This window comes from Rattus norvegicus, chromosome 20 (genome assembly GCF_036323735.1).
Source record: "Rattus norvegicus strain BN/NHsdMcwi chromosome 20, GRCr8, whole genome shotgun sequence".
Taxonomy (NCBI): domain Eukaryota; kingdom Metazoa; phylum Chordata; class Mammalia; order Rodentia; family Muridae; genus Rattus; species Rattus norvegicus.
Window position 1 is genome coordinate 10,238,891 of NC_086038.1, and position 19,822 is coordinate 10,258,712.

Below are 19,822 nucleotides of genomic sequence, written 5' to 3' on the forward strand. Positions count from 1 at the left end.
TGGACCAGTAAGCCGGGGTCCAAGTATCCAGCCAGTAGTGAGGGACATGTTTTCCATGCTGGGAGAGCAAGGACAGCAAAGGGAAGGGAGGTGGGACAAGAGGTCACCGGGTTATGGAGTAGCCAGCAGACGTGTGGGTGGCTAGACTGCCAGGAAGATCTGGCTGGTACAGCCCCTAGGTAAGCTCCCTTCTGTGCATCTTGTCTCTCCTGAGCACCTCTGTCCCTTGCCAAGCCCAATTCTGACTTGCCAGTGTACCCCTGCCCCCTGGTAGGGTCTTGTGCAGTCTGTGGCCTTCAGTTCTGTGTGAGGACAGGGAGCCCGAAGGCTTAACCAGTGCCTGCTAAGCCAGACTTTCCAAAAAACTTCCAGGGTCTTGCCCTGTCTGCAGTCCCACTTATACTACCTTAAGGGGTTATCAGGAGCAGGCCAAGCTGGTCAGTGACAGTACCCCCATTCCAGAGCTGACCCAAGCCATCAATGCTTCCCTGAGGCATGGCTTTACCCACACAGGGAGTGTCTCCCTACCATGTCCAGACCCCAGTCAGGGAAGCAGGAGAGGACAGAGGGCCCTGGCACCACACCTCTGATCTCTTGTTGCACATCACAGCGGTTGACCCATTGAGAATGCGAAGTCCGGATATGGCTGTTAACCCCAACTAGAGAGCAAAACAAACTCTAGATCGATGTCTGCCCCCTTGGTGTTCTGAAACCTCCTGGTGGTGCTTTCTGATTTTAGTTTGTTTGCTTTTGTAATAAGGTCTTTCCAAACACCACAGTTCGGATGAGAACAGGCCGGACTGTCTCATGTCTGCTGTCCTAACAAGAACATGGCCTGTGGTTAGTGCACTGCAGCCCAGACTCATGGAACTCCTTGGCCCCACCCTTGGAGAACTAGATCAATGGGTTCCTTCCAAACAAGGTCTCCGTGAGAACGGAGTTCTCTCTGAGCCAGGACAGGGCACCTGGAGGTTCAGCCTTGAGGTCTCCCTCCAGCCTCCTCACTGAGGAGAGCACCACACATCTGGGCTGTATCTGGGGCACAGCTGAGGCTGAGAGCAGAGGACTGTACTTGGTCCCTGCAGATGAGCCTGCAGCTGCTGGAGTTCCTGGGCCACCACTCCTCAGATCACCCAGAAGGATAAGCCACCCTCACACTGCAGGATGGCCTTTCTGTGGCAGTGGGCACGAGCAGAATCTGGTGGGTGAGGCCTCAGGACAGGGCTTGAGATAGAAGACAGCACCTCAGACCCTGGTATTCATGGTGACTTTGACCGAGGGTTAAATGGTCCCCTGAAAGAATGTCTCCATCTTGACACCTCTGACCTGTGCACATGACCTCATTTAGAATGAGGTGTTCGGTGAGGAATTAGTGGTCACGTTGTAGGTTGCAGTGTACAACCGATGACTGGTGTCCTTGCTGAAGGGCAATTTGGAGATACAGACGTTGGGGTGTGGAGGCAGGAGACTGGAGGAGGGCAGCCCAGAGTCAGGGCAGGAGGAGGAGCCCCAGTGTGTGTGTGGGCAGCAAGGACAGGAGACACAATGCATAGGGAAAAAGCTTCCCCTACCAGCCCTGCCCACTCCTGGAACTGTTACCTAAGGCAGCAACATTGTGAGAGGATTAATTCTTGATGCTGAAGCCACTGGATGGGGGTACTTGGTTCATTGTGACAGTTTCTGGACAATATGCTTGGGGCCGATGCCCAGGCATGGGTTGAGGTATTCTTTTCTTTCTTTCTTTCTTTCTTTCTTTCTTTCTTTCTTTCTTTCTTTTTTTTTTGGTTTTTTTTTTTTTTTTTCGGAGCTGGGGATCAAACCCAGGGCCTTGCGCTTCCTAGGCAAGCGCTCTACCACTGAGCTAAATCCCCAACCCCTTTTCTTTCTTTTTTTAACCAGAGTTTCTCTGTGTAGCCCTGGCTGTCCTGGAACTATTTCTATAGACCAGGCTGGCCTGGAACTCACAGAAATCCACCTGCATCTGCCTCTCAAGTGCTGAAATTAAAGGTATGCACGAGCACTGCCTGCCTTAAACCCAGATATTCTTAAAGCTTGGCCTTACCTGCGTCCAAACACCCTCCCCAGCTTCTGTTCTTAGCACCCACCTTGGCTGCTGGGCAAGTCTCTGTAACAGGCTGACCTGCCTTTCTGCTCCTAGCCCTCAGGTGGCTCCCCATCTGCCTCCTATCAAAAGCACTGGGCGTTATCCTTGGTGGCTCCCAGCCCCAGGCCCACAGAACCTGGTTTTCCTGCTTCTCTAGTGACTCTGATGTCAACCAGGCAGAAACAGTTAGGCCACCTCCAAGCAGCCCATTAAGACTCCCGCACATGCTGGTAGCGGAGCGGTTTCTCCCCTCAGGTCTGCAGTTTTCCCCTTGTCTGACATGCATCCAGTTATGATAGCATACATCGTTATCGGTGGCTTAAAGGGCTCTGAAGTCATCCAATTAGCAGCACCTAACAGCACCTCTTCCCTGTGCAGGCTCAAGTGCAGGAGGGTGTGGGGACACTAGCTGGCTCTTCTCCCTGATGCCAAGGACACTGTTTACCATTCCCAGCTATCCTGCTAGGGCTCTCACAGACTTCACCCATCCCAGTGCATTGCTACTCTGCTCAGCTAGACACAGGATGCAAATCCTTTAGCCTTCAGAACAGTAACTGAGACCTCTGGATGTCTGAGGACTGGGCACCAGTGCCAGCTGCTTGGCTCTGAGATCCCGAGTGAGGGCCTGAGGCTCTTGGGAAAGGGTACCCTCTAATTAGTGTCTTCTCAATCCCTTACCCACCAGGGCAGTATGAGGAAAGTCTATCCGGAGGCTGGGTTTGCGTGTTGAGGCAGAGTGAGCGCTTTCAAACTTGTCTTGCCACAAAGGCCCAGTTTGGAGCAGCCTGTTCTGGCCTACTCTGTAGATTTCACTCCACCTTTCGTCCAGTCTTTCCCATCTGGACTTAAATGTGGTGTAGGTGCTTGAAACAGCTAGCATCAGCGCACAGTGACGTTGTTGCTGGCTTGAGCAGCACTGAAGCATGCTAGTATTTTCCTTCCAGTGGGGCAGTGGTGGCCAGATGTCAGGCAGGTACCAGCCTCTGGGGCAGGGCTTGACCTTAGGGAGGAGGCCCCACCTACTGTGTGGTGGCACAAGCAATGAATGGCTTTGCTCATCTCTCTCGAGGCATTTGTTCACAGTGCCCAGGTAGGATACTCTGAGGCAAGGCACATCCATCAAAATCGTAAGAACATCCGAAGGGTCGTGGCTCCATGACAAGTGTCCTTAGTGTGGGCATGACTTTGCTGCCTACCCCACTGTTCCAGAATGAGCATCTAGTGAGACTGGGGACCCAGCGTCCTTATTGGCAGAGGAGCTTGGGTCTTTTGAAAAGGGGCTTGCCAGGTCTCCAACCCCTCAGCTCTGGCTATTTTGGGCACACAGATCCTACAAGCTGAATGTCTCTGTGTGGCTCCGAAGGAATCTTCGAAGTCTTCCAGGCTCCTCCCTCCTTCAGTGTTCTCTCCCGGCATGAGACTTCATTCTGCTACTGTCTGGACAGTGGGAGAGACCCCTCAGCTCCTGTGACCTCCTTCCCAGATCTCAAGGGGAACATGGCTCCTTCCGCCCATCCATCAGGCCCCCACTGCTTTCACCCGACTTGTCTGCTGTGGTCTAGGTGTGAAACACCCCCAAAGACTCTTGGCACTGGAAGCTTGGTCCCACAGCAGTGTTCAGAGGTGACTGGCCCGGGAGGCCAATGGGCTAATCCAGGGATAAGTTCACAGATGAGCGCCCTTTAGGAGGAGAGGCCTGGCTGGAGGAAGGGGATCACTGGGATCACTTTGAAGTATATAACTGGACCTCCTTGGTCCCTTCCTGCCTCTCTTCACCTTCTGGTTATCGTGAGGTGAGCCACTCTGTCCGATCACATGCTGTCTCCCAGCCAGTCACTTCCTTCCTCACCACATGCAAGGCCAGAGGCCACAGAGCTCAGTCTTCCTTCCCTTGTTTTCTCCAGTGAGGAAAAAACACCATGAGTTCCAGGATGGCCTGAGGTGATACTGTCCCACTATACATTCCCTTCAGGAGTCAACCGGCTCTCCAACTCTCATGGTGCACACTCTAGGTCTGTCGTCCTAGCAGCACAGTACCTCAGCTTCTCTGCCACCCTCTCTGAGGGGAGGCGTTTGATGAAGCTGACTAACTCGTAGAAATCCACCATCCCCACTTGTGTTCATACCAGACCCCCTGTCAGTTACCACTTGTACCCATGTCCTACAGTGACTTTGCTATGTGTGTCCTGCTTGCACAACTTCTAATTCCAAACGGCGTCTGCCTACTCTGGTTGCTCATTGTAACCAAAGGGGATTTCCAGCCACTGCTGCAGGTCCATCTCCCTTCCTTCCTTTTGGATGGCACACTGGCCCCTTCTTACAGCTTCAGGAGCATCTGCCTTACCTGCTGGCTCTCGCTCTGAGCCTCCTGGCGGGAACATGTCAGGTCTCTGGAGCAAAGCAGGCTTCACTTTGCATGTTTTTGTTGTTATTGGTTTTGGTTGTTGTTGTTTTTTGAGATAGGCTTTCTCTGTGTAGCCTTGGTCCTCTTGGAACACCCTTAGACCAGGTGGCCCGCCCGGCCATTTCCTATGTTTTCACTGTCTGCTGCCTTTGGAGCTGGGGATCCAATCAAGGCGGATGTCCGGTTTTGAGTCACAGGTTTGTTCTCGAGGTCCTGTGTGGTGCCGGAGGCTCTATTCATTTCACCACCGCCTCCCCAGCTCTGTGAGCTCACCGGAGGTCCCTCACTGGCCTTTTCACCAGGGTTCAAAAGTCTGTCTGCAGAGTCTCGAGGTGGTTTGAAAGGTGACTGCGGTTCAGCAGACCTCAGTTCTGTGTCAACGCCTTTATGCGTCCCTCCAGCTTGATGCTGACACTCGAGAACTGGTAGACTCCCTCAAACCTTTCATGGGAGAAGTCTGAGCCGTGGGAACCATAGTCCGCAGCCGGGGTGAGCAATGTGTTAGGGTGGCTGCCAGGTACAGCCCTGACTCTCTCTCCCACCTAGGTGCTATGACTCAGCGCTCCGGTGCCCTAGATCAAAAGACTTTCCCAGGCTAGCTCAGGTTCTGTCTATCCCAGAAGTGCCTCTACTCGAATTGTTGGGATGACCTATATCCTCACACGTTAACAATCGACTATGGAGGTGTGTTCCTGGATTCTTTTTTTTTTTTTTTTCTTTTTTTCGGAGCTGGGGACCGAACCCAGGGCCTTCCGCTTGCTAGGCAAGCGTTCTACCACTGAGCTAAATCCCCAACCCTGTGTTCCTGGATTCTTAATTGTTAACAGCTGTGCTGGCAGCACCAGAGTGTGTAAATCAGGCTTCCTCACCTGCCCAAAAAGAAAACGCTAGCTGCTGGGGATTTAGCTCAGTGGTAGAGCGCTTACCTAGGAAGCGCAAGGCCCTGGGTTCGGTCCCCAGCTCCGGAAAAAAAAGAACCAAAAAAAAAAAAAAAAAGAAAGAAAACGCTAGCTGCCCCCACCCCCGTGGGAGTCACGTGGTCCTCAGCCTGGCCAATGGGCAACAGGGCGGAGAGTGGTCCGGCTGCTGACTGGCTCAGACTGCTGAATAAAGAGCTTGTGGCGAAACTACGGAGCAAAAATAGACAGAAGGCCCACCAGAATGGGAGCCAGGCTGGGAGGTAAAGCAGAGAGAGCCAAACGATGGGCTCGGAACGCAACGGCAGGGAAGTCGGTTTAAGCTGTATGGCTAGCTGAAAGACTGCCCTAGCAAAAGGCTAACACTCCCTACGGTCTTACGCTATACAGATTGTCTCCATGTCTGTCATTATCCCTCAAGTGGGATCCCCAAAAGCCCCCACAACAATGAATAACTGCGTTTTTGCGATGCTGGGCGTTAAACCAGAGCCTGGTACCAGTTTATGGTACCGGTTTGATGGCTAAAAGATGCTTGCTGTCATTCCTGAGTTCAATCCCAGGGAGCAATATGGTAAGAGAGAATTACCTCCAGGTTGTCCTTTGACCTCCATGTGTACACCATGGCATCTACATCATAACTGGGACTTGTTTGATTTTTTTTTTTTTTTTTTTTTGAGACAGGGTTTCTCTGTGTAGCCTGGCTGTCCTGGAATTCACTCTGTAGCCCAGGCTAGCCTCAACCTCCTGAATACTGGGATTAAAGGCACGTGCCACCACCGCCTAGTGTGACTGATTTTTTTTTAAACAAAGGAAAAAAATTCAAAACTAAGGAGACAGTTTGTACGGTCTCTAAAAATATATATTTAGAGAGATAGTTTTATACAGTTTTCTGAAAATAATTGTTTGGAAAGAAACAAAATACAACGCCGTTTGGGCATCACAAAGGAAGCTGCTCACAGAGGGGTATTTACTTCGTGGTCCCAAACACGGATTCCAAAGGTGAAGTATTTGGCAAAGGGGCTGCAGAATCAGAAGTAGGTTAGCTCATCGTGCTTTTCTTTGTCGGTCTGGTAAGAAGACAAGGTCAAAGGCTTGTTCTCATGAGGGAGGGGTTCAAACACCCTCAAGTGCACACATTTTTCTTCGCCGACATCAACCTGGGGGGGGGGAGAGAGAGAGGCCCGTGAGGGAACGGTGGGGTTCCAGCCCTAGGCTTAACCCAGCTTTAGAAAGCTGAGGTAGAACAGGGCACCAGCAACTAAGCCAGTGGTAACATTTATCTCCTCCTTTAAGGCCGGGAACCCCAGCACCCCAAATTCGTCCTCTCAGAACCTGTACCTGTCCTCTCTCTTTTTTTTTTTTATTAAAGATTTATTTATTATATATAAGTACACTGTAGCTGTCTTCAGATACACCAAAAGAGGGCATCAGATCCCATTACAGATGGTTATGAGCCACCATGTGGTTGCTGGGATTTGAACTCAGGACCTCTGGAAGAGCAGTCAGTGCTCTAACCACTGATCCGTCCCTCCAGTCCTGATTGTGTCCTCTTAAGGGGCGCTCTGGGGGGAAGTTGCAGGACATTCTGCTCTACTCTGAGACTTTGTCCCCAGTCTTTCTCAAGCTATTATTAAGTACCCACCTTGATGAAGAAGTTGGTGCCGGCCACTACCTGTCTCCTGAAGGATATGGCTTTAAAGACATCAAACTTCTGATTTGCTTTCTCTTCAAGTTGAGACTTCACCTGTATAGTGGATGAGAAGGAAGGACTCAGACTCACCCACAGGTGACTTCATGCCCCTCTCGGGAACCGCCTGCCAGCTCTCAACACTAGCGTTCCTCACTATGGGGACATGGTAAGTAAGCTGTTGTCCACACTGATAAAGGAGAACTCAGCTTCTTTCTTGAGACAGGGTCTCGCTGTGTAACTATGGCTGACACAGAACTATGCAGACCAAGCTGGCTTCAAACTCAGAGAGATTCGCCTGTCTCTGCCTCCTGAGCTTTGACGTGGTACTTGGCCAGGGTTCCCTTGCCTGGCCAGTGTGTCTGTAGCAATTCCTCATTTTCAGGGTCTCATGGAGCTGACTCACTCCTCCTTGGCCACTTCCGTCAGAGCAGAGACCTCCCAAGGTCAGCTCGGCTTAGTGGATAGGGTCCTGGGCTTGGGAGCTGAAGAGAGGACATGGTTAACTTTCCTTCTCTTGCTAATACCCTGGACCTCCCTAGTTTGTACAGAATCTCTGCTAATATTCACAGGAAGAGCTGCCCGGACCCAAGGTTTCACATCTGGTTTCAGACTAGGCACAAGCAAGTTTGAGTTCTGCCACTGAGCTGTACACTAATCATTTGAGAAGACTCCCACTGAAGCCCAGGCTGGCTTTCTCTTGTTTAGGCCTGCGTTTAAGTCAAGAAGATGTCTCTACTTTGGGACAGCCTGGATTCTAACACTGTGAGCTGCCTTCCTGAATGCTTCAGGACTACCGGATCCCTCCACCAATCCCTGAGCGAGTTTCCTAAGAAGTGAGTTAACCTCTTGTTTGCAAGCGTCAGAAGACTCTTCCCCAACCCCAGCCCTGAATCCTCCAACCAGGCCCAGAGTCACAGCTCCCAGTCACACTTGCGGTAGCACCTGAAACCGGCTGCAGGACCCGGGTCGGTTTGGGTCGCCCGGTCCCCGTAGGTCTGGGTCCTGCTGGCCTGACCTGGGCCCAGCCTCACCTTGTCGGCGATCTCCTGCGTCTCGGTCGTGGCCGGCATTGTGGCGGATGGCGCGCCACACATCATCTTGGCAAGCACTGGTTAGAATATCACAGAGAAGCTACGGAGAGAGCCAACTAGGAGACCTGGGTGTCTGGACCCTAGAAAAACCTGGCTCGGCCCCGCCCCTGGACCCGTGGCACGTGACAGAGCGAAGGGGCGGAGCGCCGCACCCTCTCTTTACTGTCACCACCCTCTCCCCGTTCCAGGCAGAGTCATAAGACCCAGACTGGGCGTGGGCGGAGGGTGAGGCAGGGTGGATACTTCAAGCCCCTTCCCTGAAGGGGCACTAAGATGGGTTGGGAGGCTGGGAGTCCTGATTGCCTGTCAATGGTCGTGAAGTGATTGTAGGGTGGGTACAGAAACCGTTGATTGAGGACCTAGAAGTCTCAGGTTGCTGTTTCCCCTCTCCCCTCCCCCAACACGCACATCTGCCCTATCGTGTCCTCCCCTCCCCAACTTGGACTGAGTTTTTGGGTCCTGATAACCCCATGAAATAAGACCTTATCTGGGAATTCCATTCTTTCTGTATGAAATGGGTGTAGGAATAGTCTTGTCGGGCAGTAGGCGGGGTTTGGGGAACCCAGCCCCACCACCAGGGGCAAAGCTGGGTGGTCCAGACTCCATTCTCTCACACCCAGCACAGGCTGGGTACCACGAGGACCCCGGACATGCTCTCTGACCGTTTTCTTGCTTGAGTGACCTTCAAACCTATGTTTTCGTTTGTAAAACTATCAGGATTTGAAAGCGGGACGTGATCGTGCACACCTGCTATCCTGGCCCTTGAGAGGCTAACCGAGCTAGCCTGACTATGCAGTGAGACCATGGCTTAAAAATAATAATTTGGGGCTGCAGAGGCAGCTCATGGTAAAGCGCTTGCCACGAGAGCGTGACAACCTGAATTTGATCTTCGGAACCGAGTTAAAGAGCCAAGTGAGGGGCTGGAGTGACGGCTCAGCAGTTTAAGGGACCTGGCTGCTCTTCCAATGGTATCCTATCCCCACCCCTGGCCTCTGTGGGCACCAGGGATGGAAGTGATGCCCATGACGTGTTTTATAAAAAAGATAAAAATCAAAAATATGTTTGATGGAGTGCGGTACGGTGCGGGGGAAGGGGGGTCCCTTTGCAGACTCCCGTGCTGAGGCATCCCTTCCCCATGAAGGACCAGCCACGATGGTATAGTATAGAATAGAGTTTATTCAGGGCGTGGGGAGGGGAGTTGGGAGAAAGGCAGAGAGGGGGGGAGGGGAGGGGGAGGGAGAGGGAAGATGAGAGGGAGAGGGAGGGGGAGACAGAGGGGGGGGAGAGAGAGAGAGAAGAGGTGTAGAGGCTAGCCATGAATACATGGAGAGAGATGGGGGAGAGGAATGGGGAGGTGGGGATCAGGAACAAGAGGAGAGAGCAAGAGGGCAAGAGAGCGAGGAGGCGGGGCAAGCAGCCCCTTTTATAGTGAGTCAGGCACAGCTGACCGTTGCCAGGTAACTGTGGGGCGGAGCCTAGATGAAATGCCAACAGCCCAGACAGACACGGCTTGTGCTGGTGCCTATCAACTCAAACGAAGACAGAAGTTGGCACCCGACACTGGAGTATTGCTGGGATAGGCCTGATCATGCTTTTGTTTGGAGGACTGTGGATTTGGGGTTAGAAAAGCAACTGAATACTTAATAGTTCTAGGGCCACCGTAGTAGCAATATGAAAGACAATAGAGATGAGGGCGATTTGAACTTTGGGGGTCTGGCCCAAGAGGTTTCAGAGGATAAGACTATTTGTGTGTGGCCTAGAGACTGTTCTTGTGACATTTTGGCTAAGAACGTGGCTGTTTTTTTGCTCTTGCCTAAAAAAGAAAACAAACAAACAAACAAAAAAACCTCCTAGGGGCTGGGGATTTAGCTCAGTGGTAGAGCGCTTACCTAGGAAGCGCAAGGCCCTGGGTTCGGTCCCCAGCTCCGGAAAAAAAAAAGAACCAAAAAAAAAAAAAAAAAAAAACCTCCTGAGGCTAAATTGAAGGCTTTCAAGTTCAAGGAGAGAAGGGGCACCAGGAAGTGGAAAGGGGCTAAATCCTGTTTGTTTTTTGTTTTTTTGTTTTGTTTTGTTTTTAAAGATTTATTTATTATATATAAGTACACTGTAGCTGTCTTCAGACACACCAGAAGAGGGCATCGGATCTCATTACAGATGGGTGTGAGCCACCATGTGGTTGCTGGGATTTGAACTCAGGACCTCTGGAAGAGCAGACAGTGCTCTTAACCACTGAGCCATCTCTCCAGCCCCTGTTTGTTTTTTTGTTTGTTTTTTGTTTTTGAAGGAGTTAAACAGATGAAAGAAAAGCCAGATGTTAAATAGATTGGTGACTTCGTGGCAAGATTCCACCCAACTAAGCTTTCAACCCGTGGAAAGGAATTAAAAGAAAGTTTAGAGCGAGGTGTGGTGGTGCACGCCCTTAGTCTCAGCAGTCGTGTGAAGCCAGCTATGTCTAAAGATCTAGTGTCAGGACAACCAAGTTTAGGCGGCGAAGGAAGCCATTGAGAACAGAAAGCTGGCGAAGATGCCGTTGAACAAGGGGGGTCGGCCATGTTCCAGCCTCAGCAAGCCGAACTTGGCAGCTTCTGTCACATGGTTCTGGCTGTAGTGTCGAGGATAGAAGAAAGGGGTTATGTGATCTCCCTCTGAAGCCAGGGAAGCAGCTAAGGTCAGGCATGTCACGGAGGCCTAGAGAGGCCATTGTGTGAGGCTGTAAATTTAAAGTCTTAATTGCCTTGGAGACTCCAAAATGTTGGAGATACGAGAGTCTTGGGATACCTGCTGAGGAAAGCCACGAACAGGGAGTGGAGCCAGCCCAAGAGAGAGAAGTGTGCTGCAGCCTACACAATTGAAAGCGCTGGGGGGCCTGGAGAGATGGCTCAGTGGTTAAGAGCATTGGCTGTTCTTCCAGGGGTCCTGAGTTCAAATCCCAGCAACTACATGGTGGCTCACAACCATCTAGACCTGTCATGCAGACAAAAACCCATATATACAATATAAACAGAAAGTGTTGGAGATCTGAAGAGCGTTTTGGCATTAGACATGGAGATGCAGAGTTTGGACTTTGCCCATCTGGGTTTTGGTTTTGCTTTGGTCCAATATTTCCTCACGATGCTCCCCTTTCTCCCTATATATGGGAATGCTATGTATTGGAAGTGTGTCATCTGCTTTCTGATTTTGATTTTTACAGGGGCTTACGGTTAAGAGGTTGCATGAGTCTCAGAAGAGACTGATTTTTAAACGAGTTTGAGACTGTTACAGACTATTGGGATTTTGAAGTTGGATTTTGCATTACGATATGGCTACAAGCCTATGGGGGCCAAGGAGTGCAGTGTGCCGTTTTGAATAGAAATTTCTCCCATAAGCACAGAGGGAGGGGCGCTAGTAGGGGGCGTGGCCTTGTTGGAGTGGGTGTGGCCTTGTTGGAGGAAGTGTGTCTCTGGGGCGGGCTTTGAGGTCTCAGATGCTCAAGCTAGGCCCAGTGTTTTCAGTTTCTTCATGCTCCCTGTGGATCAAGATAGAGAAGTCTCAGTTCCTTCTTCAGCACCACGTCTACTTGCAAGCCACACTGCTTCCTGGCATGAAGACAATGGACTAAACCTCTGAAACTGTAAGGCAGCCCCAATTAAATGGTTTTTATAAGAGTTGCCTCGGACATGGTGCCTCTTCACAGAAAACAACAACAACAACAACAACAACAACAACAAAAGCTTCAAGACATAGGCAAAGCACTCTTACACATTTTTTTTTTTTTGGTTCTTTTTTTCGGAGCTGGGGACCGAACCCAGGGCCTTGCGCTTGCTAGGCAAGCGCTCTACCACTGAGCTAAATCCCCAACCCCGCACTCTTACACATTAAAGAAAAATCAAGACAGCTAGGATGGCTGGCTCTTCCAATTCCTGCAAGGGACAGGTGAATCCCCAGGAATTGGCAGGCCAGCCTTGCCCTTATCAGCGAGCCAGACCCAAGGGATCAAGCCTATCTCAAAAAAACAAGGTGGGGGCTGGGGATTTAGCTCAGTGGTAGAGCGCTTACCTAGGAAGCACAAGGCCCTGGGTTCGGTCCCCAGCTCCAAAAAAAAAACCAAAAAAAAAAAAACCAAAAAAAAAAAAAAAAAAAAAAAAAAAAAAAAAAACAAGGTGGACATCGCTTGAGGAATGACTCCGGAGTTTGAATTCTGGTCTCCATGTGCTTGCTTCCATGTGCGTGCCCATGCACATACATACATGCACGCATACATATAATAATAAGGAATTGGTTGTAGATTAAATTCCAACCTCACTATGGAAGAAAAAGAAGGAATAAGAGTTTATTTATATTATATATTGCATTATTTATGATAAGTATTTATAACCCGGTTAAGGGTTGGTTGAGCTACTCCCTTGGCACAGCCGAGTGAAAACTTTCAAGAACCATGAAGCTGTTTGACGCAGTCCGGCGAAGCGGAGCGGGATGCTGCCTTCGCCACTGTGCTGTCTTTAACCGTGAGTTTCTGATCTCTGCCTGTTGCCTTGGCGAGGAACTCTTTCCATTATGACTCAATGTATGTCTTTTTTTTTAATATTTCTTTTTTTAAAATTTATTTTATGTATATGAGTACACTGTAAATTCAGACACACCAGAAGAGGGCATCAGATCTCATTACGGATGGTTGTAAGCCACCATGTGGTTGCTGGGAATTGAACTCAGGACTTCCGGAAGAGCAGTCAGTGGTCTTAACCGCTGAGCCATCTCTCCAACCCATGTATGTCTTTTCCCCAGAAAACTATTTCTGCTTTCTTTTTTTTTTCTCTTTTTTATTTTTTTCAGAGCTGGGGACCGAATCCAGGGCCTTGCGCTTGCTAGGCAAGCGCTCTACCACTGAGCTAAATCCCCAACCCCTAGCTTTCAAACTTTTAAGTCAGGTTAACTCGTGAGTTGTACCTCGATCACTGTGCAGTGTTCGAGGCTCGGGAACTCGCCGAGACTGACGCAGATGTTTTTCTCCCTGTTTAATAGCTCACTTTGCTGAGGAACGGAATGTCACGTCATAAACGCTCAGGTAGTTTAAGTTGATTTTGAGCATGATAACGCCTGATCTCTCTGACCTGTAACATTTGTCCAGGGACAAAAACGATCGGATTCCTGTTTCTTTTGAAATCTCAAGTCTCTTTTGTAGAATCTGTATCAAGAAAGAAACATCCCGGTTGCTAGCAGTCGGACATGCAAGGTTCACTCAGCCACGGGTCTCTGACTCATTCGTCCATTCCTCTCTTCCACCCGCCCTCATCTCCTCTGCTGGGACCTGTCTGACTGCTGGGGATGGCCCCCTGGCACTGCCCAGTATCAAGGGAAACTACAGAAAATAGGGGACGACTATGTGGCAGAATAGGAGGCATCTGGGCCAATCAGTGTGCTACCTTTCATGTTGGGGTAGCACTGGACTGACTGGCAAGAGACACCCCGGGAAGCAGACAGTGACTTTACTGGGACCCCTCTATGTGAGCCATCTCTGAGGGGACAGAGGGCTCACAAGAGTGGGTAAGTCTGGGTTCTGTCCCCAGCTCCGAAAAAAAGAAAAAAAAAAAAAAGAGTGGGTAAGTCAAGGGAGGGAATGTCTACATCTTATTTAGGTTTTGGCTTTGTCCCTTTGTGTGTGTATGTATACACACACATGCAGGTTTTTGTGTACGTGGGTGTACTGTGTGCACGTGTATTCGTGTACATGTCGGCAGGCCCAAGGTAGATGTCTGAGGCCTTCCTCAGCTTGCCGTCCACCTTGCTCTAGTGAGGCAGGTTCTCTCAGAGCTTACCAATGTAGTCAGTCTAGACAGTCAGTTGGCTCCATGGCTACTTTAAATAGCCAGCCCGCTCCAAGGAACTCTAGCCCACTGTGCCTCTGTGCTCTGTGAGAATCACTCTGCCCACTCAGGGTTTATACGTGTTATAGAGATCTACCCTCGGGGCTGGAGAGGTGGGTCGGCGGTAAAAAGCATTGACTGCTCTACCAGAGGTCCTGAGTTCAAATCCCATCAACCACATGGTGGCTTACAACCATCTGTAATGGGATCAGATGCCCTCTTCTGGTGTGTCTGAAGACAGCTACAGTGTACTTATATATAATAAATAAATAAATCTTTAAAAAAAAAGAGAGAGAGATCTACCCTCTGAACGCTACACTTGGCGCAGAAAGCACTTTACCCTCTGAACCTTCTCTCCGGTCTCTGTTTTTAATTTTGATACCTGACCTTTTGGTGTGGCCCGGGCTGGTCTTGAACTCAAGTAGCTTCTGCCTCAGCTTCCTCAGTCTGGAGACTGAGAGTGTGGGCCAGCAAGAAGCTTTGGGTTGGTTGCTTGTTTGCTTTTATGGTTTTTGGAGACAGGGGTTTCTCTTCGTAACTGTCCTGGCTGTCCTGGAACTATATTCGTAGACCAGGCTGGCCTCAAACGCACAGAGATCCACCTGCCTCTGCCTCAGGAACCACCACACCTAGCCCAGTAGGAAGTTCTGTGTGGCTGTGGCTATGAACTAGACATAGGCAGAAGTTCTTTTTTAATCTTAGAAACATGGAAGGAGCCAGGAGAGGAGATGTGGACCACGGAGGGGTCGTTTTCTTCTTGACTACAGCTGCCGACTCTGCTCCTGACAGACTAGGGCTGCAGTGTGGCCTGTGCCTTTGGATTTCCCCAGCAGACAGACTGTTCTTTGTTGATACTGCCTTGTGGGTGCCCACACTTTCCGGGTAGGAGGTGGACACCTGTGGAAACAGACAGGCCAGCCCCAGAGAAAACAAGTAAGCCTGTTTATCCAGGGCTCACTGTGTGAGGGAGTCAGTGTGTCATCGTGTGGGTAGAGACAGAGGCAGGCAGGAGAGGGGAAGGCCTCACGACTAGAACTGGCCCTAGAAGGCTGGATTCCTTGCCTATTTTGTTAGACAAAACCTTAACCAGTGTTCATTTTTCATTCTGATGCAGGATCTAAGTTGCCCGGGCTGGCCTTGAACTCATTGACCCACGTGAATCGAGCAACATTGAACTCAGTTGTTACCCATGCCTTTAGATTCCCCAGCCTCAGCTTTCTGAGTAGCTGTGATTACAGGCCTTTACTACCAAGTCCGCCCAAAAGATGACTTAAAGATATCACACGCAGGCTCTCGGCCCCACCTGTTTTACGAAACTCAGAACAAGCCCGTGCATAAAAACCTTTGTTCAATTCTGCAAGAATTGGGTCAGCAGGAGAGCACAGGGAGAAGAGGCTGTCGGGTGTGGAAAAGCACACTCCTTTCTGTGGCTGACTAAAAGCTCTGTAGCTATCTCTGCCCTAGACCCAAAGCTGGGTTCCCAAGCTGTTTGACAGGGAAATGGGCAAGATACTCCAGACCCGCCTCCTCCACTTTGGAAACCAGGACGGAAGCAGAGACATGTCACCTCGGCACTTAGATGGTTGAAGCAAGATCAGGAGTTTTGGGCTATTCTAAAATAAATAAATAAATAAATAAATAAATAAATGAGCCGGGCGTGATGGCACACGACTTTAAATCCAGTACTTGGGAGGCAGAGGAAGGTGGATCTCTCTGAGTTTGAGGCCAGCCTGGTCAGAGTGAGTTCGAGGACATAGAAACCCTGTCTCACAAAACCCAAAATAAATAAATACTAAAAAAGTAACAGATCTCACCTTGGGAGTGTATGGTGTCCATGACATTAGGAAATAGGTTTATGAACTGACTTTAAGATTTATCTTATTCGGGGTTGGGGATTTAGCTCAGTGGTAGAGCGCTTGCCTAGGAAGCGCAAGGCCCTGGGTTCGGTCCCCAGCTCCGAAAAAAAGAACCGAAAAAAAAAAAAAAAGATTTATCTTATTCTATGAGTACACTGTCCCTGTCTTCAGACACACCAGAAGAGGGCATTGGATCCCATTACAGATGGTTGTGAGCCACCATGTGGTTGCTGGGATTTGAACTCAGGACCTCTGGAAGAGCAGTCAGTGCTCTAACCACTGAGCCATCTCTCCAGCCACTATGGCCCCGATTTTTACTGATTAGACTAGAGTGGCTAGCTTGAAACCTAGCAACCCATCTACCTTCACTTCCTGGCGGTTGCTGGGATTATAAGCACATTGCACCCGATTCTTTAAAAAGGTACTGGAGAGCCATTTTAGGTCCTCCAGCTTGCAAGGGGTCAGCACCTGAGCCACTGCCTCAGCTCTGTGAAGTTTACTTTGAGTTTTATTTTATTTGTTTTTAAAGATTTATTTATTTATTATATATGAATACAAAGTAGCTGTCTTCGGGCACAGGAACCAGGGTATCGGATCTCATTTACAGATGGTTGTGAGCCACCATGTGGCTTCTGGGATTTGAACTCAAGGCCTCTGGAGGAGCAGTCGGCGCTCTTAACCACTGAGCCATCTCTCCAGCCCCTTGAGTTTCACTTTTATGTGCTGCGTTGGTGCTTGGATGAACTCTTCTGTCAGAGAGTCACACTAGGTCCTACTAAGATTCATCTCTAGGCTTGGTCCTTTCCCCTGTCTTTCACAGTGTGACGGGTCTGCTCTGGCACACGTGTTTGTCATGTTATTGATGGCCCTGCTGCCACTGACACGTGAAGCCCTTTAGGTAGGGACCGCCTCTTGCTCACAGAGAGTAGGAGAGGGTGGCGCAGACCTTTCATCCTAGCCCTCTGGAGGCAGAGAGAGGCAAGTGGATCTCCGGGCCAAGCAGGGCTAAGTAGTGAAACAGGGGTGTGTGTGGGGAGGGGTGGAGGGGGGAGGGCAGAGAGAAGTGGGGGAGGGCACAGGAGGAGAGAGGGAAAGAGACAGCTTCAATGGATAGTATGAGGGGGCCTGACAGAGAGAGAGGGAGAGGGAGGGAAAGAGGGAGAGAAGGAGGGAGGGAGGGAGGGAGGGGGGGAGGGAGGAAAATACCTTCAGAGAAATCTCTTACGACTTCCCAGCAGGGGAGGAACCTGCCCATAACCAAAGCCACCTTTGGGGTCCACTGGAGAATTGTTGGCTCAGAGTGGCAGAGGTAAGGAAGGACACTTACCTACAAGTGTCTGCTGCCACCATAGAAAGTGGAGTGGTGGGGTTGGGGATTTAGCTCAGCGGTAGAGCACTTGCCTAGCAAGCGCAAGGCCCTGGGTTCGATCCCCAGCTCTGAAAAAAAAAAAAAAAAAAAAAAAAGAAAGTGGAGTGGTGTGCTCAGCAGGCGTGGCCAGATTACTGGGGAGGGGGGCAGCCAGGTGTGTCCCCGCCACTTTTCCATTTGGATAACACACCAAAAAGAGGGAGGGATCTTTCCACAGAGAGGGAAGGTAGAGGGCCCCAGCGCCATGGGTGCCGGGATCCAAGGATTTGCTTCTTAGTGTCTTTCAGAATCACCTCTGTCTCTCCTGATGACCTATGACCCTGACATCCTGCCTTGTCTTCATAAGATCTAGGGATGAGCGTCTAGCCGCAGGGGACGAGAGGATATTGCCACATACAGAAATGTGACTTGTGGCTACAGAACGGTCAGCTACGGTCCCACCCAGCAGGAAGCCACACCTGTGTCCTAAGTCCAACAGGTGACACCAGTGACCCAGAGTGAGAATGGCTCCAGGTCCAAAGCCAGAAACCAACCATCTTGGGATCTTTCTGTCTGTGTAGCAGCCAGTGTGTCACTCATCTCTGTGTGTGACTTGGTGGTCTTGGGCCTCCGAAACTGCTTGACAAAGTTAACTACCAGGACGTTTATACAAAGCCAACTCCACTAGCCTCTCTTTTCCTCTTATGCCCTCCTCACATCATCCCTTAACCTATTTTATATATATATGGCATATGTGTGTGTGTATATATATATAATGTATATAATATACACACACACACATATATACACACATCTTATATATTGTACCATATATATGGTATATGTATATATGTGTACATGTATATGTATATATACATGTATTATACTATCTGTACATATACATACACATATACATATAGTGTACAAACACACACACACACACACACACACACACACACACACACACACACCCTTTGGAGTATCTCCTACTGACCTCACCCATATTCTTAAAAAATTTCATTCAGGGGTTGGACAGATGGCTCAGCAGTTAACAGCACTGACTGCTCTTCCTGAGGTCCTGAGTTCAATCCCCAGCAACCACATGGTGGCTCACGGTCATCTATAATGGGATCCAATGCCCTCTTCTGAAGGAAGCTACAGTGTGCCCCTATACATAAAATAAAATAAATCTTTAATTTTTTTCATTCAAAAGTTTTATTTACCAGAAATTTTGGGGGGCTTTCATGGGTCTCCAGACTTATATTTGGGATTATTCCTTCAACAAATGGAGTTTGTTTGCTTGTTTTTTGGGACGAAGTCTTACTACATAACTCTGGTTGGCTTGGAACTCACGGTGCAGATCAGGCCAGCCGGGAATTTACAGAGATCCACCTGTCTCTGCTGGGTGGGACTAAAGGCCTGAGTTCCCACAACCTTAAACAACCATTTGAATTGTAGGCTGCTCTCTAGTCTGCCTGCTAACTCAATTCTCTCAGGTTGCTCGTCAGAACCTTACTTATGCCCTCAGATATAAATCCAGATATTGTCTGCTGTTTCTGAGACTCACACCTTGTTACTTGATAAGAGATAAGGATGGGGCTGGAGAGATGGCTCAGAGGTTAAGAGCACTGACTGCGGGGTTGGGGATTTAGCTCAGTGGTAGAGCGCTTGCCTAGGAAGCGCAAGGCCCTGGGTTCGGTCCCCAGCTCCGAAAAAAAGAAAAAAAAAAAAGGCTCCCCACTAGTTCTACTACACTTGGATTCAGCATCTGTTATCCCTTGCGTCTCCTCTATCTCCCTTTCCTAAGAAATAATTCTGTCATCTATCATCTATCTGTCATCAATCTATCATCTATCTATCTACTTTTTTATTATTATTAGATATATTTCTTTACTTACATTTCAAATGTTATTCCCTTTCCAGGTTTCCTGTTCATAAACCCCCATCTATCTTCTATCTATCTATCTATCTATCTATCTATCTATCTATCTATCTTCTAATCTTCTATTTTCATCTGTATGTGGCTCTTTACATGCACACACACGCACACACACACACACACACACACACACACACACACACACACAGAGCTGTAAATGTTAGATTCCGTGTTCCCAGAAACCAGGCCACCCTATCCTGCCACTCTCATCTTTACTTGTCCAGTGAGAATACACTCCAAGTCGCTCAGATAAACTTGGGCCTGGCTGCCTTGTCCTTCAGCCCAAACCTCTTCTCCTTTGAAAGATCTTTCTTTGGGCCCTTCCCCTGTAGCAGGCCATTCTTGGCTGACTTCCTGCTTGATGTCACCCAAGCCTGGTATCTACAGGATTCAGACACCTAATAGTTTCTTTCCTTACCTGGAGTTTGGAGATGAGGAAGGCCTGGGAGCAGCTGTCCCCTCCTACCTGTCCATTGTGGAACATTCCAGAAGTTGTACTTGGGCAGTTGGTTATGGTCAAGTCTGGCCCAAATAAATACTCATCTTTATTCTTGAGATTTGCTCTTTTCAGAAGCAACTGGTGACTGTGGTGGTTGGCATACGCTTGGCCCACTCTTTGCTATTGGGGGTTGG

General features: G+C 49.4%; 1 protein-coding gene and 1 long non-coding RNA gene across 2 annotated transcripts; one reads left to right on the forward strand and one right to left on the reverse strand.

Moving 5' to 3' along the window:
* Positions 1–6,266: 6,266 nt before the first annotated feature.
* On the reverse strand, positions 6,267–8,309 carry Cstb (cystatin B). Its single transcript, NM_012838.2, has 3 exons — positions 8,147–8,309; positions 7,068–7,169; positions 6,267–6,582 (listed from the first exon to the last, which is right to left on the reverse strand). Exons 1-3 carry the CDS (start codon positions 8,210–8,212, stop codon positions 6,454–6,456), a joined length of 297 nt encoding a protein of 98 aa, NP_036970.1. The 5' UTR covers positions 8,213–8,309; the 3' UTR covers positions 6,267–6,453.
* Positions 7,157–9,263, forward strand: LOC134483884 (uncharacterized). The gene is made up of 2 exons (XR_010061043.1): positions 7,157–7,281; positions 7,821–9,263. It is a non-coding gene; the product is annotated as an uncharacterized LOC134483884 (long non-coding RNA).
* The last annotated feature ends 10,559 nt before the right edge of the window (positions 9,264–19,822 follow it).